The sequence below is a fragment of the Archocentrus centrarchus genome, chromosome 8 (assembly GCF_007364275.1).
Source record: "Archocentrus centrarchus isolate MPI-CPG fArcCen1 chromosome 8, fArcCen1, whole genome shotgun sequence".
NCBI lineage: Eukaryota > Metazoa > Chordata > Actinopteri > Cichliformes > Cichlidae > Archocentrus > Archocentrus centrarchus.
Window position 1 is genome coordinate 22,228,429 of NC_044353.1, and position 17,199 is coordinate 22,245,627.

A 17,199-nucleotide genomic window follows, 5' to 3' on the forward strand; every position below is an offset into this window, starting at 1 on the left:
AGAAATATGAAAAACAGAATGCAATTCTGCAACTGAATGTTATGCAATCAACAACAGTGTCAGCTTTATGAAAACTACAACGGGCACAAGGGGGATGGCTCACATACAAATGGACTGCTGAAGGCTCACCCAGGAACAAAGCAGCAAGCCGGTGCATTTCATATGTCACTTCTTGCCTGATGAGAAACCTGATTCTTAATGCGTTTGTGGGGGGTCATGGCAACGAGATCCTCTTAGTGGTGGCAGTGGGAAGCCAAGACAGCTAACGTGCTAATTAGCCTGTTAGCGCAACAATGTGTAAAATGGTGAATTAAACACAAGAGTGCACTTTTGCCTGGAGAAATCTGCACAGAGCCTTAATAACACAAGCAGCAAGGATACTCAGCAAATAAAATACATTTATATCGCTTTCCCTATTTTTTTTTTTTACTAAGCATACTGAAACTCCAAGGATGCCAGAGACTGCATTGTTTGACTTTGATAAAACACACTTTCTTTATTTCTTCATAAAAACGACATGACTGCACCTATTAATCAACATCTCATTTAAACCCACCTCATTTCGATGTTTTTAAAGCAATGCATACAGTGAGATAGTGCCTCTGCAACGACGGGTTTGTAAGCGCATCGTTTTAGAATGACCCTGGATGATGTTGGAACTTCTGAAATGTAGAGGCTGAATAAAACTCAACCAGAAAAAGAACTTAGATGAGGAGTTTTTAAAAGGCTATATTGGTTTCATTTCTCCTGAAAGTAAATAAATCCTCATTTTCACTGTAGCAGCTGATATATTGTGGGAAAGGGCATAATTAACACATCCACTATCACTTGCAGTAAAAAGCTACATACAATGATCAATGAGAGCAATTTCAGTGAAGATCAATAAATGTGAATGACTCATATGACTTTTCATATGAATCATTTTCTATAGGCATTATGAAATCTGGGCAGCAGCTCTTTGGAAAATGGATAAAAACATCCAAAACAGATTTGACAGGACTCTGTACTGGAACCCAATCAACATTCCTCTGTAGAGACAAAATAAATAGTGGTTAAGTCAGAATATTGCAGTGGGAATTTATATTCGTATATTAACTTGAATTTGGCTCAAGGGCCCACCATAAACTTAATGGATCAATGTTTTATTGAGATGCTCGAGAGATCAAGACAATGCCATCATTCAGGTCTAATTGACATGATGAGGAGCTATTACTTTATTGATCTACCTGGCAAGTTGCGCTGGATCAGCTGAGGCCTGTATCGACCTGACTAAGTGGGTCCACAGACCTCTGAGGGTCAGGCAAATGTTAAGGGGATATTACCAGTTGTTTGTTGAGCTGGATCTAAATTGGCTAAAAAAAAATAAAAATAAAAAATAAACCCATACTGATCCTGATTGTAATACCTGTAAAAATGGTGTGCATTTGGAACAAAAAGTTTTTTTGTATGTCATTACAAATAAAAACATGAATAAACCTAGTTAGGCAGCTTAGTGAGTTAATATCATAACAATAAATTATCATAAAATAGACTTCTGATCTTTTTACACACCACCAAATACTGTACATAGACTGTAAAACAATAACTCCAGAGTGACATAATTATAATAAAAAGAAATTCCAGACAAGACACCAGCATGAGCCTGTCATCATTTTTAGTCCCAGCCAAAGTCATGACCAGTCATCTGGTAAAATCTGAAATTAAAAGGTTTATAAAAGTCTCTTAGCTTCTGAACCACCTCTGGGTCAATATTAGGATGAGTCCTGCCTTTGGTTTTACCCAAGCAATGCGGCTTGCTGTTCCCCTCAGGTCTCTTAAGGCAGGGGAAGCCTTTTGTTGGGTTAAAGTGGAAATGCTTCTCCGTGACCACCCTCTTCAGTCCAAGAAAGTCCTGGACACGAGCCATCTCACCTGCGGGGTCGGTAATGAGACGCTCTCCACTAACAAACAGCAGCTGCTCCATGGGGAAGTACTGGAGCCAGCGCTCAAGGTGCTTGGCATACATGCCAATCTGTACAGCACTCCATGTGGTGTCAATCAGCCCTGCTGAGGTGTTCTTCAGGGTCAGGCTCTCAAAAGAAGGGATGTCTGGCTTCTTGGAGCGGGTCTGAGTGTAGTCTGAGATGGCCCGTGTGACAGGATCTCGAACAACTACAATTAGCTTTGTGTCTTTAGACATGGCGTAGATTCGAGCAGGGACCTCCTTAGTAACATAGTAGCTGGGGGTCTTTTCCATGGTCAGCTGGCCATCTGATGACTTAGGCATCAATTCCCTGCAAAGGACATAAACACAAAGAATCACATTTGCACTGCAGGTAACATATTTTGCAAAAACAAACTGTACCATTACCACTGTGTGGTCTGTTTTTCTTTGTGAAGTTAACAGCTTACAAAAGTGCCAGTCAAGGACAACAAGATCAGCAATGACACAATATCACTCCATGGCAAGTTCATAAACACTGTCAAACAAGAGTTAGTCAATCATCACCAAGAAGATAATTGTAGACGTCATGAGCTGCATTAGCAAAGCCTGTGACAGTCAATAACGTGACAGGGACTGGCAGGTAGAGCAGGAGTCCTATCAATCTTCAGTAATTGCGTATGAACACAATACACAGTTCCTGACATGTTCCAAGTACAAACTGTAAACGAAGACATCCGCCCTCCTGTTGCTGCATTAAATAGGCCTAAATCATCTTACAATCCTCACACTGAAATATTCCTCAGATCCATTACCTTATACAAATGCCGGCTTACTTATGAATGGGTAGTATTATACATTTTAATGTCATGCACCTTCTTCTCATATCTGTCAGTATTTTTGTGCAAAATGTGACTATTTGATGAAGCTTTGCATTCCTTTGGAAAAATGCTTGGGAGCTGTCTATTCCCATTACTGCATATTCTTCTTAACCCTGGATGGCTCGAGTTGATCATAATATAGCCTGTTAACTGCAGCCCTCACTGGATAATGGCTCAAGTGAGCCAAGAGGGATTAGGACTAAGCCAAACACGCTAGAGCATTAGAGGCTGGTTGACTGCCTGTTGGCGAGCTGGGTGGCTGGCTTGTCTCTGGAAAAAGGGGGAGAGATGTGGGGCTATTATGATGAGAATCACTGGTGAGTATTTCAAATCCGTGAAAAAACAAACAGTTACACAAAGTTTGGATGTACTAGCACATATTCCTATACAGACGAGTGCAAGCAGGGAATGTAATTTTCATGCTGAGACTGAGTCAGAGAGTTGCTGATTCAACTCTTTTCCTCATCTGGTCCCTATCATCACAAAAAAAATGTAAATAAAAGCAGAATGTAATGATTTAGAAATTATAGAGTTCTGTTTTATACTATACACAGCATCGCAAATTTTTTCATTCTGATACCTGCAGCCCTTAATCAGAGTATGAGATCTCGTGCTGATCTGACAAATGACTTAAATCGAGAGCAGTGCGCATATATTTCTTCTTCTGGCAAAGAAATGTAAGCCATGGTGTAACGCCTTGTGTTCACAAGCATCACTTTCAATCATACCTCATGTGGGTTTGCATCAGTCACAATGTAAATCTTCAATTGTTACAGTGCGTGGTAATATTCTCAGGTTCTGACAGTGAGCGGTTGATCTAAATCAAACGACAGGAAAGCACAGAAACCATGTCATTAAAACAATTACCATAATTTCCAACCATCTGTTGGTTTAGCAGCAGCTCTCATCTTGCAATTTTGTGTGAGGAAACCAACAAAAAAAATGGCAAGATTTTTGCTTTGCACAGCACTGTGAGAAGAGAAACGCTTTAGCTACAGCCATTACCCACACATTATTAGCGCTATCAAAACAGAAGAGGGGTTCTCTTATACAGTTTCATTACCTAATGTCACCTGCTCTTTCTTTCTTCTATGGAAGCCCTAGGTCTCACGCATTTATTTTGTTTTTCCCTCCCTGAGAGTCTTGGCCACCATTGAATGTGGTGAAAAAAAAAAGACAAAGCAGAGCGATACAAACAACTCTATTAGAGCTTACTGCAATTATCTTCTGCATCTCTTGAATACACACAAGTGGAGTGCCGTAGGCCTTTTCTCAGGGCCTCAATAGGCACAAAAACTTGCTACCTATCAAACTTTCCACTTAGTCAATGAGAAAAACAACCTGTGTGATGAGGGTATGCATTATTCATCGTAGCACAGATAGAGAAGAGTAGAACATCTCCAACTGAACGAGGTGTGAGAGAGAGAGTTGCCTCAGGGGGGCAGATGTAGCAAGCTTTCACAATTTGTTCTGCTTAATAAACAATGTTGCCTGGAACCAATAGGTTTCAGTGCGTCTATCAGTCAGCCGTGCAAAGGCACTGTCGTTCAGCATCGAGACACATGGAGCCATAAGGTGCTGGACCTTTACCCCTCATGAATTTTTCACGATTTTATTTGACTTTGCAAAGCAAGCTAATAAATAAATAAGTTGCTTGATGTGTTTTCTGAGTAATAAAGCAAGAAGTCTGAACTACCTATAACTGGTGCAATACAAATAAATCTATAATGATGTTTGGCCTTACATATAAACATCCTTTGCCTCCCAACTTAAACTCACTCAGAACAATAGGAATGCAACGATAAGGAGGGAGGCAGAGAGGAAGACAGTCTGAGTCTGAGATAAAGCAAGAGAGGAAGAGAGTAAATACAAGGATTAGATGGAGTCAGGTGCTTCATCAGGGGATGGAGACTGACGCCTAACTTGTCGGCAGTCATGTTTAGATGCAGCCTCTGCATTTTGCTGCCTAAATATGACAACCTACAGACAGACATTAACCCAGGATTGGTGGGTTGTGTAATGTGCCTGTGTTTTGTCTGCCGGGCAGTCAGGTGTGTCCATTTAACTGGCTGCTGGGGAGACGGGGTTTGAAATCTGGTGCCTTGTTTGCATTCATTGCTATCAGGAAGCAGGTCCAAAGGTAGGAATTTACAATGTTACTGCCTGTAGCATTGGTATTCAGCTGCTGGATGATGCCCTCAGTAATGAGTTCAGTAAGGACCAAGTACGGTGCAGAAAACCCCAGGAAGGGCTTTTATATTCTCCAGTATTCTGCTTGACTGACTCTAATTGGCATCTATATTTCAGCTTTTCAGGCCTTAGTGACAAGGGACAGCGCCAGAAAAAAAAAAAAAAAAACAGCATCATCTAATGTCATGATGAGTACTAATCTTATCCTGCAGCCTCAGAGAGCAGTTGCACTTCTATGGGAATCATCCCTCTTCTCAAAGACGGGGTGAGAGGTGTGGTATGCAGCCACTTGGAATAATCAGACCAGTTTACTCACAGACAAGGATTTCTCTGGCCATGATCAAAAACATTACACAGTGAAACATTACTTCATCATTACATTTTAACTTTCCTCCTTATGGAGCCACAAATAACAGCTTCGTCATGTTCTCCATTATTGCTGTCAGTATATGCAGAACTCAAGGCCACCTGGCTGCCTGGTAGAAACAGGCCCATTTTCAAGAGAGGAGGAGGAGGAACAGGAGGAACAGCCGTTCTGGCTTCCCTCACACAACTGCCAGCCTTGCATTAACATTTAATAATTCTGGCAATCCCTTTTTTAGTGAGCTTTTAAGTTGGGTCTTGGTGCTCAGAAACACAAACCAATACCACGAAGCTAATCACTTAGCGTGCACTTTTTTTTCCAACTATGACAACAGCCATACAAAATCTTTATTGTTATCAGTGCATGGTAAGCCTGTATGGGTTACTACAGTTCCACAGAAAATGAACAGAGCCAACAGTGTGATTCACCAAAATCAAGGGAGTTTCAGAGGAATGTGTTTGTGTCTGACTCTATGGATCAAAGTTCAGGGGGTGAACAGTCCTGCACCAGTAGCCAAGCTGAAGTGGAGTGAACCAGTAGTCCCTAATATCGGTCAAATAGGAACAGCACTGACAAGCACTTGCATACTTATGGATGTGGAAAGTGTGACACTGATGTAACAGGCCCAACAATACTATCTAATATGATCGAGCTTTAGTATGCTGACTGTGAATGAGCATAAAGTTGTCAAGAGCCTATTACATTTGGTTTTGCACAGCTACTGTATATGACATCAATATATGAGAGCACTGTCAACTTGTTCTTGCACTGCTTTGAGCAGTATTATTAAGGAAATAGTGTAGATTAAAACATTTAAATGGTATTTGAGAGTTACTATTTAATAGACCAGAAATCCACTACTGTATTCCATCTATATTTCTCGCATATGTAATATCTGGAACAATTAGACCATTCCCCACAGATGCATGGTGGTTTGAGAGGATCAGAAAAAAAGCAAACATAATGCATGGTGGTTTGAGAGGATCAGAAAAAGCAAACAAGACTTCAAAGAAGAAAAACAAAGATGGCTGAGGCAGATTGGCTGTTTCTAAAGTTGCCCTGACTTTCTGTCAGGGAGTCTCTGCAGCAGAGTGAAAGACAGATTCAGGAAACAACAGATTTTCCCTGAAGAAACTACAAAAAAGAGAGATGAGGAAGCCAACAACTCATGGGGATATAATGGAGTGAACTTGTTTTTTTTTTCAGTGTTTCCAAAGTGCTGTAATAAGTGCTTTGGTTTGACAAATTGCCTCAAGAAAAAGCCCGGGGGGTTGTTGCAGCAAATTAAGCCCCTCCAATCTCTGGAATAGGGAGGGGATGAGCACATTACTAGTATTGACAATTTAGATGATTTATTCTAGGAATTTTTGGCAAAAAAGAAAAAAGAAGTTTATTTAGGAAATTAATTTCTTAAAGTTCAAGGTTTCATGGGTTGCAGGGGGAAAAATAATCAGTTTGAAACAGCTAGCATGTGTGAGGCATCTCAGTGTCAACACGCATTTCCCTTCTTTTCTCACAGGGTGCTGACGCATCATTTTAAGCTGGGAGATAACTTCATCGAGAACTCTCTCACTTAGACCAATTCTCATGTGTCCTTGCAGCTAAAAGTGCTGAGTGAGCAAAAAAGACACCAGTGGATTTAAATAAATCTGCTCCTGGGAAATGCAACTTTTCGCACAGAGATCTCTGAAAGTCAACTTTCGGGCTAAAAAAGCTTAAGCGCAGTGTTTGAGTCTTTTCTTGGGCGGGTTCCAATGAATGCTCTTCCTGATGAACTCCTGCTGGGCTTCGTCAAAGGGCACTTTCACCCTTCTGAGCACATTTGCATACAAAGTGAAGGCAGAGAAAACATGTTTCACACTAATTGTCTGCTCTTTTATTGTCAGGGTTAATGCAGTCCTCGGGGGTTCTCCAACATCCCTTTTCATGGAGCTCCATTGCGCAAAAGTAAGAAAAGACTCACTTTAAATTTACTGCCCTCTATCTGCCACTGGGCTGCAGTAAGCTCCCTTGGGGCTCCGAGGAGGATTAGCCCGTTCTCCGATGCCCTCCATGAATTAGTAAGAAAGCTCTTCATTGTTCTATATTTAGAACCTCAAGAGGAAAAACATGATTATCGCAATTAAGTCACATCTACCATATAGAGTCCAGAAGACCTTGATGAGTGCATTCAGTAGATGCTAACCTGTCTTAAAAGACATACGGGAGGAAGTTAGAATTGTGTTGTCACTAAAGAATGGAGGAGACAAGGAAGAAGCCATTCCCACGGCTTTTGGGAGTTGCCTCCTGCGCGCTGTCCAAGTAAGCATGCAGTATTGTATGTCTGCTTCTCTTTTTCTGCCTTAGAGTGAAAACATGCTATACTGTGGTTGGTCTCCTGCTGGGCGAGGGCCCCTCCTTTATGTGGGGCTCCAGAGGGACGGACACAACAGACCTCCAACAGAATGGAACACACCAATCACAGCAGATAAATGGTGCGGGCACAACTCAATGCCACCCCGGGAGCTGATAAGCCCAACCAGCAGAATGCATCTCTCCCCAAGTTGCTGCTCACCATTAGTCAGTGAGCAATGAAGTGAAACATATGGGCCAACAAGTCAGCGGATGCCTCTTCCTGGCTTTATGAAAAGACTTACCTTTGATCAGTGAGGATATAGGAATGTATGATGATTTTTTACACAAAATTTCTGATGTATTAACACACAGTATAGGATAAAAATCAACCAGTGACAATGCACTACTCCTTAAAGGCAGCCAGGTTTGTTTTTTTTGAGCACCACTAAATGATCATTAAGGACTGACTTGATGTCAGAGGGCTCTGCTGCGAGGGGGTCAATTTGTGGCACAGGGATCTCACTGTGACAACTCAAGCTGAGTTATTTTAATTAGCGAGATCACCTCTCTGGAAAAAGAAGTCTTCATTATGCATTAAATGTCCTCAAGATCAAACTGTTTCTCACATTCACTAGCTGTGTGTTTACTGTGTAACTGTCACTGTGAACAAGAAGCAAGCATGTGTCAATTATTTATAAAGGCTTTTTTATTTTTGACTATTATTTACATAACATTAAATCCTCTCCATCTTTAATGCTAGCATTTCCTTTTTTTTAGCCATCAGTTATTCCTGACGTGCGTTACTTAGTTGTGGATTATAACAGCATGAAGACTAATACGTGCTCAAGCACAGGACAGTTTAAGTTTATTTTTGACAGTCTGCTACGATGGACAAAAGAATTTCTCTGCAGACTGATCATCCAAAAATGCCCTAAACCTGTCCGGAAATTCTCAAAGGAGCTTAGGCAAGAAGTCCTTTGAACAATGCTTCACTTCCCCTATTGTAGCTTTATGGAGCCGGCTTTGAAACACTGTCTACATCCTTTGACATTGCCTGTTAATCCCTGGGCTCAGTCAAATGGACACCTGAAGCAGCAGTATCTCCTATTATCGCTTATTAACAATGTGGCTGCCCTGATGTAAAGCACTCAGTGCCATTCTACAGCATTTTCTTTTTCCACTATGAGTAGTGCATTGTTATTGTGCAGCTGAGGTGATAGTAAAGAGCTCACACTGGCCGTGACACAGAATACAGTAAAAACATTGCATTACACAACACTCGATGTGTAAGCAACCACAGATCTGTGATGATAACCTCTATTTGGATTGAGCATCCTGAACAAAATTACTGCAAATTAATCAACAGAATGGAAATTCTTGAAAGTTGAATCTCACTTCAGGTGGCTAAAGGATGACAGTTTTATGTAAATTGCTGACTCCCAACTATAAACCAAAGGCTATTACTCTGAACCACATCCAGAGCTCAGGTCAAGTCTAAATGGAAGTCTTGGATTCTCATTTTCTCCCTGGTGCCCTCTCTTCTTGTTGGAGAACCAGCGAAAGTCAAGATCCACGGATAGATGTAGAAAAATTCCACGAATCGTCAGTCAGGGTCACGCAAACAAGCACAAATCAATTGTCCTTTGTGTAAATGGACACGACTGGGAAAAGCTGCCAAACAAAATAAATTAAAAACACGAATGTGAATTCATATGGTGCAACTTATCTGAGCGCTTGAAGTACATTAAAGGTTTGACTGCATTTGAAATTGTTAAAGCTGTAAAAGTGTGCCCATCTGTATGTTAAAAGCCTGAACCTGCTCTTCATACTGGTACACAGACAGTTTGTAGAGTACTGCAGATAATGCTATGACGGGAGGTAACAAGTATCATCTTACCAGCTGCATTTATTTTGTGGATAAACCCGTGGCTGAGTTTCAGTCAGTAGCAATAAACCTGCGTGGTGTTATCTCCCGTGAACTCTCTGCTACTCAGAAATGGATATTTTACATTACATATTCCTCTTTCATGTTTCGCAATCAGCATGACAAACTGCGAACATGTTTAACCCGAGGCCATCACACACTACACACTCTACACACGCACTTCACTACACTACACAGGCGCAGTATGACAATCATTTTTTTTATTCTTCAGTAAATGAAAATCTAGCAGCAGCTCAGTGTTACTTGAGTTTGGCTGTAAGAAAAAAAAAAAACATGCACCGCACAGAATCCTTGTTCTTTGCCCTCATTTGATTAATCCTTATCAACTTCCACACATAACTCGATTATCACAGCTGATGTCATAAGGCTACCTGTCATAATAATTTAATGGCGCAATTTTTAGTTAAGTGAGGAGAGAAGTTAAGGAGATAAAAGGTTTTAGTTAAAACGTGGCTATAACTGTGGCTTTAATAAACTGGGGGGGGGGGCTTTTTTTTAAACTGGACTTAGACAATCAGTCACAGCAATGAAAACTTCAATAATTGCGATGCTCTTGAGCACAACTGTCCACACAAGAAGCCCACGTTTCAACACGCCTTTAGGGAAATGAGCCACAGCATGTTTTATAGCGTGCGTGTGCGTGATAGTTGGTTTTCAATATGACATGAGTGAGGTGTAGGCTACCTGTACCACTCCAGCCCCTTGTCGTAGTTGCGGTCGAAGAAGTGCGGCTCCGCGCCCACCGCCCGGATGTCTGGGTGCAGGCGCAGAAACTCCAGCAGCGCCCGGGTCCCTCCTTTCTTCACCCCGATGATGATTGCCTGGGGCAACTTTTTACTTTCCGACTCATTGAGGAAACTTGACATGGCATTATCATCCAACGCCTTCGCCTCGCCTCTAATTTCATCCCAGTCGTCTCCTCTGCTGTCCAACTCGTTTTCGTTATTCAGTAAGTCCCTGGACGCCCCTAAAGAGGACTCCTGGTTGTCAACTTCTGCGTGGTTTTCGTGTCTGTTCACCGAGCCGTACGTCAGGTTTGGAACAGTCGAGCAGTAGCCAACACAACAATATATCATATACACCCAAAGGGACAGCATTATGCACAATACAAAGAGTTTGTTTTTCACGTGGGATGATGGCACAACATGTAGACTGTGTACAATCGGACTATATTCCATAGGACCGCCGTGAAAAAGTTGTATTCCAGTTACTTTGCATTTTGACAAAGCTCCCTCACTCCTCTGCTATGGTTCAGCTCCTGTACGACCGCTGCGCAATTTCCCAAAACATAAATTAGCGTAAAGCCAACGTGGAAAGTGAAACCGAACTGCATATAATCACCTAGTTCCACTTTAATAACTGCAAGAATATTTTAATTCAAAATAGACAAAAACAAAACAAAACTGGGAAACAACTGCAATGAAATATATATCACCAGCTGAGTGATACGCGCGTCAGGGACCAGCTTGTCTCCCATCACTGGCTCTGAGCGTCTGAGCGCTCACTCTGAAGCACCAAGTTATCCTCACGCAACAGCGTCAAGCATGGAAATTATCACTTCCGATATACCTTTCAAAGTAAACGCTGTCTATGATTTTTTTTTTTTTTAGAACATTTTTTTCCACATATTGCATTTTGTTTTTATACATTTACTGCTATACTTCACTACTTCACCGCATTCCATAGACGGTGGACCAGATTGTAACCCTAAATCGATGACAGAAACATTTTTATGTATGCAAATTTTGATATGAATAACAAAGCGTATGTGTTCGTAGTACTGCACATAGTGATCAGAATTTAAGCTCAGATATATTTTTACGTCCCAGTATGCCAAGGGTTTCAACCCCATGGATATTTGTGCTTGCTGTGTTTTCATACAAAACTTTAGGATTTTCTCAATCTGCATACCTGCTCTGTATAATACAGCTTTAATCTTCAGCAACACTCGTGATGCTCACAACAACGTTATTACTAGACCAGCGCATTTTGGGTTGTGACCTTCATCCCGGTGGTCAAAAAGCATATTACAGACAACAATTATTATTTAAAAATACAACACAAACAAATTGTTCTGTATGTTTCAAAAGTTGCCAGAGGTCTGCCATGTTCAAACATTTTTTTCTACTTCATGCACAATGGAAGTCGGCTAGAAACCGCTTGTCTGTAACCCATCACATGACTTTTATTTTGAAAGCTCAGTTTCCGGCGTTTTCTTTCAGACCTTGTCTACTTTGATACAGATGAAACACTGAACGACGAACGAGCTCAAAAAAATCACCAACGAACTTCAGCCTCTAATGGTAAACACTGGAGCGGACGGCCTCAGTTTTGATAAAGGCAAAATGTGTCTTTCATTATTATTATTATTGTTATTATTATTATGACCGAATGAAGATAATTTTTTATGATTTTTATTTATTCATCCAGTCTCTATTTGGCGTAATGCACAATTTTATTTATATATCATTTAAACCCCGTGCGTGGTTTAACGCATGAAATCACCGGGTAAATCAGCAAATAATTTGGATCTCATAGATTTATTTATTTATTTTTTACTTTGAAATGAACAGATACATAGAAAATAGATTTGGGGTTTTAAATAGCTACTGATCAAATGAAAATGCGTTACTGCACACGTGCTTCTGTAAAGAGAGATCAAAAAATCACAGTTATTGTGACTTTATAACTGCGTGACACCAGCACGCAATCCACTGACACAGAGAAAATATGCATTAAGGATCAGCTGTTTGTTAACACATTTCTGTGGGATAACCGGCTGAGTGAGTCACAGTTAATAAGCCTCACAGAGATTCCTAACGGCCCTTCTAATTCCACAAAAATGTGAACGTGTAGTTCCACGCAAACAAACGGTTTCACGATCCATAAAAGTTAATCATTTGCTCTTTAAGGGTGTGGGGGGCAAGTCACAGCAACGACAAAGATGTGATTATGAATTTGAAAGCGCAAAAAATTTGGTCTGTTTGTGTTAGCACCTCCTGCTGGTGCAGGGTCAAAGGCCTCCAGTCCCACTGCACCCCTGAGCTAGCAGAGGATTAGCAAGATTACCCCAGAGCTGCCATGTCACTCAGAGTTTCGCCAGAGACCACCCTGCCCCCTTCATCTAAGCCCCTTATCTCATCTCTCAGGCACTGCTATATATGATATGCGAGTGGTGTGCAACTGTGTGTGTATTTTCTAGTCCCAATAGCTGCATTTCCACAGTGCACGAGCACAAGATAACCTGTTTAGGAAAATGTGTGCACCAACGGGTTTGGTTAGAGCTATACACTTGTGGTTTGCCCTTTCCACTTTGTGTACAGATCGTGTTTATCTTTGCTCTGTGTACTTGTAACTCCGAGTGGAAGTTGAACTGTTGAGTTCAAGTGTTGAAGTATCAGCTTTAAAGTTAAAGTACGAACAGGTTTTTCATGTGAGCTGCAAATGAAAGAGGGTGAAGCCACTGTGATGTGGATATGTCTCTGAGACATTTTCCACACTCGGAGCTCACAATATAGGAAAATTGTCCACAAAATACAACAGTGACCAAATTACTACACTTTTGTTTTGAAAGAGATACAATGTGTTTATCTTCCTTGGCTGAAGCTGAAGTTCTGCCGACAAATTCAGTCTGTTTTTGCCAAGTGTAAACACACTGGAACACTTGTATGGAGGAGTGCCAGATAAACAGGATAAAAGTGGGATAAATTAGTTTTCTTATGTAATGTACCCTGTCACAAATTGGCTCAAAGAGAGTGAGAAGCCAGAGACATTTACTTATGTAAAATGGAATTTATTCAAACTTAAATCAAATTTAAGCAGTTCAGTCAGGGAGTGGATGCGTGCTATATGTGCTGAATTGAACTGTTGGAGGTACAAACACAGAAGGCCGGTGCCAGGTGGATGGCAGAGAGAGGCCAAGGGCACGTTCAAACCTGAACACGGTGCATAGTGTTTTGTTCCGTTTACCGGGATGAATGAAATGTTTCCTTGAAAGCCACCAGTGGGCTTGGAAGTACGTGTGCTCACACTTGGTGGGAGTGTTAGAAAAGTTACCGTATCACACAGCCATGTGTATATAAACCACACCACATACAAATGTAATGCACACAGTAGCCATAGGTGGTACGCTTGGGGAATATAGCAGATTTTTTTTTTTTTTTTGGACACGTCATCATTTCCGGTTAAAAAATGGTTTTGCTCTGTTTTGTGAGGTCTGAAGGCGGCCTAGGTGAACTAAAGGGCAAATTTTAATAGGCTCGAGTTGCATTAGCTCATGTGCCTCTTATGTTAGCCTCCAAATTACAGGGTAGGATCATGTCCAAGACAGTAAGAGGGGCACTGCAATCCTTAAGAGATCGAGTATTTTTATCTATGCAACTGAAAAATTAACTTTGAATTGAAGTCTGAATCAGACTCCAGTCATATTTCAACCCTTTGGATTAAATAATTAGTAATTAATTATGAAATAACACAGATTCAGTATATATCCTGTTTAGTATTGTTTTTGATATTAATGTGCTGTTAATAGATGACCTCTTAAGGTCTCTTTTATGAACTTCAGCCAGTTTGTTTTATGATGTTTATGTATAAATGAATGTCGGCTGTATGTGTATTTATGTATGTGAAGGACCCCTGGGAGACTAGCCAAGACCAAAGCCTTTGCCAATGGGGATCCAAAGAAAGAAAGAAAGAAAGATCAGCACTAATACATAATGTATCAAAGCAATAGCCCCTCAAGAACACTCATATATTTTAATATAATCAATATTACAGCTTCTTTCTAGATTTATAATTAAATCACTAGTAATTTAATTGAAATAGCAATAAAAAAATTATTATTATTATTATATTGCTTATTTGAAGGATCACTTCTTTGCACTTGTTTATGATTGAGACACACTGTAGCACAGTTTTCAAAGGGGATAAAACCCCTATTGTTGGCTTTTTCTAAGATCTCCTTTCTGTCTGCATGCTGGGGGACTGACAGACTTCAAAGTAGAGCAGAGTTTTGGAAGGATGAAACCTAGAGTTAGAACAAAAGACACCTGAGGGAGGATACACACAGATGCATACAAGCACACACACACACACACACACACACACACACACACACACACACACAGCACAAGCAGGCACAGTTTTGTTTTTTGTTTTTTGTTTTTTTCTTTAGAGTTCTATAAAAGTGTGTGTTAATTTGTTCCATCTGTCATCCCTCACAATAAAAAATAAAAAAAAACCCTCACAGACACACACATGCACTCTGCACTCTCTGTGTCATCTCACAAGGGGTGATGAAAAATAAAGTGGACACACTAAAGGGAGTGCTTGACTTTTTCTACATATCCTGGACTGTGTTAACAGACTTCTATTCTGCAGCCTAAACAGATGACATAAACAGTACCCAGCTCATACATGAAAGCCAGACAGTCAAATAAAGACCTGTGTCTCAGCACACACTCCTAGTGCATTCATGGAAGTCAGTGTGTGTGTTTTCCACTGTAACATGTAGCCTTGGGAGAAACAAATACAACCTGATCTTACCTTTGTGTATTTGGGTTGCCAGTCTGCCATTATAATGCAATTAAGGAAAGTAGATAGTTCAAATATAGCATCATTTAACATTGTGACTGTTCACATTAGTGAAGAGTGCTGTTACTTTATTGCCAGGTGAAAAAAAAAAACAAAAAAACCCCTAAAGCTGAATCTTATTAAACATCTGGCTGCACAATAGAGCTTCAATGGTGCTGCTAGATCGTGTGCTTGCTTATCACCTTGTCCTGTCAACATCTTTTCAGAAACCTCTTTTCACCATGCCCACAGTTGTGTGAAGAAAGAGGGAAGCAGGTGGAGATGTAAGCCATCTGTGCTCTTGTGTGTGTGCTCAGTTGTACATTCTGTGTGCCGTCTGTGGTAATACCTAATATGAACATATAGTAAAATACAAATATAAACAGAAATACATCAAAATGCACAAGAGTCGCCAGCAACCTGCAGATGTCAGAGATCTGACCCAGTTAGAAGGTAAAGTCAACTGATGGATGATCCCATCGAGCGCTCTGTCCTAGAAAAAGCAAAGAAACGCAAACAACAGCAGGGATGACCAAGATCTCACACACGCAAAGCCTTCAATCTAACGACAGGGTTATTAGGTAAGCTGAGAGGCAGATCAAGACACTTCTCTGACTCCATTAGTCCTCCTTCAAGGTCTTCAACTCTAGCAAAGGCCATTTACAATGTCTATAAATTCTCTGGAGCCGTGCAACAGGCCATCTTATCTTCTCTTAAGGAAAAGCCACCGTAGCCTGAGCGGATTTCCTCACTTGATCCTGTAGAAAAAGTCTTATCCTTTAGTGATGTCTTCCTGGACATCGAAGCAGCCTTTTGACAGGTTGGAAAGCTCAGGCAGGCTTAGATGTTCTGGCTCTGCCAAGTCCTGCACAAGCTAAAAATCCTATTACACTGTTAGCTCTTTTAATGTTGGTGAATGTGGCTATAATAACGGAAAAAAGATGCAGAGACATTTATGCTATTTGCACATTTTTGAGAGTATTTATGCAGTTACAGGGGCATGTGGATACAGTCTCTGTCTCATTTCTCCTCTTAGACAAATGAAAAGCACAATTTAACACAATGTAGTTGTTTTGACCTTCTTTCACTTTATAAGGAAATTTCATGTATTGTGATGTACATAGACCATAGCCTTTTGTTTCTTTGGTTTACTTCGGAACTTATCAACAAAGAACTCACAAAGGAAAGGCATTGAGGGAATGTGAGTCACCCCAGAAGTTGTTTCACAAGTATCAAAAAAAGTCTGTGAATTCCTGGAATCATCAGAGTTGTTTGATACCCCCCCCCCCTCCCTCCCCAATATCCAGATGGTTAGCAGTTCATTATCAAGGTTGCAGTATCTGCTATGATACAGCTTTAGCACTGCACTTTCAAATGTATTTTAAATAAGATCAGATACTTTTGTGTTCACCATACCAGCTTTGATTCTGATTTACATATCTTCACTTCATGTTACTAAAAAGTTAAACATGTACGCTGCTTTCAGGTCTTAATGACCACTAAGAAAATGGCTGCGATAACCTTTAAAAGACAACACAAACTACCCATCAGATTGCATGTTCTGAAGGCTCTTAATGGTAATTAAAGTGTGTTATTGATGGGCCTTTTAAGTGGAATTAAAGAATTACATTTCAATATAGGGCTCACAGCAGCTGAGTCAATGAAGGGTCTACTTTGACTCCTGTAGGTTATATTTCTTACTTACTTGATCCACATTAACTGTGATTATGCCTGGCTTTTTCTTTCTATTTATTATTATTTTATTTTACTTCTTGATTTCCTTGTTTTAATTAGCTTTTTATATTCTTACTCCTTTTCACACACAAACCCCAGACAGTGTTTGGTTTAGGCATGGTGTTGAGGCAGCAGCATTTGGCTTTTACTTTGAAACAAGAAGGTTCTTGGTTTAAACCTCCTGGTTCGGTTTACCCTTTTTATTCAATGATTGCATTTTCCAAAGACCTGCATGTAAAGATAATATGCTCAGTCATTT

At 40.5% G+C, this 17,199-nt stretch overlaps 1 protein-coding gene across 1 annotated transcript; it reads right to left on the reverse strand.

Annotated features, from left to right (window-relative positions):
* Window positions 1-470: 470 nt before the first annotated feature.
* Window positions 471-11,115, reverse strand: hs3st3b1a (heparan sulfate (glucosamine) 3-O-sulfotransferase 3B1a). Its single transcript, XM_030736132.1, has 2 exons — window positions 10,320-11,115; window positions 471-2,273 (listed from the first exon to the last, which is right to left on the reverse strand). The coding sequence occupies exons 1-2, from the start codon at window positions 10,811-10,813 to the stop codon at window positions 1,655-1,657; spliced, it is 1,113 nt and encodes a 370-aa protein (XP_030591992.1). The 5' UTR covers window positions 10,814-11,115; the 3' UTR covers window positions 471-1,654.
* Between the last annotated feature and the right edge of the window lie 6,084 nt (window positions 11,116-17,199).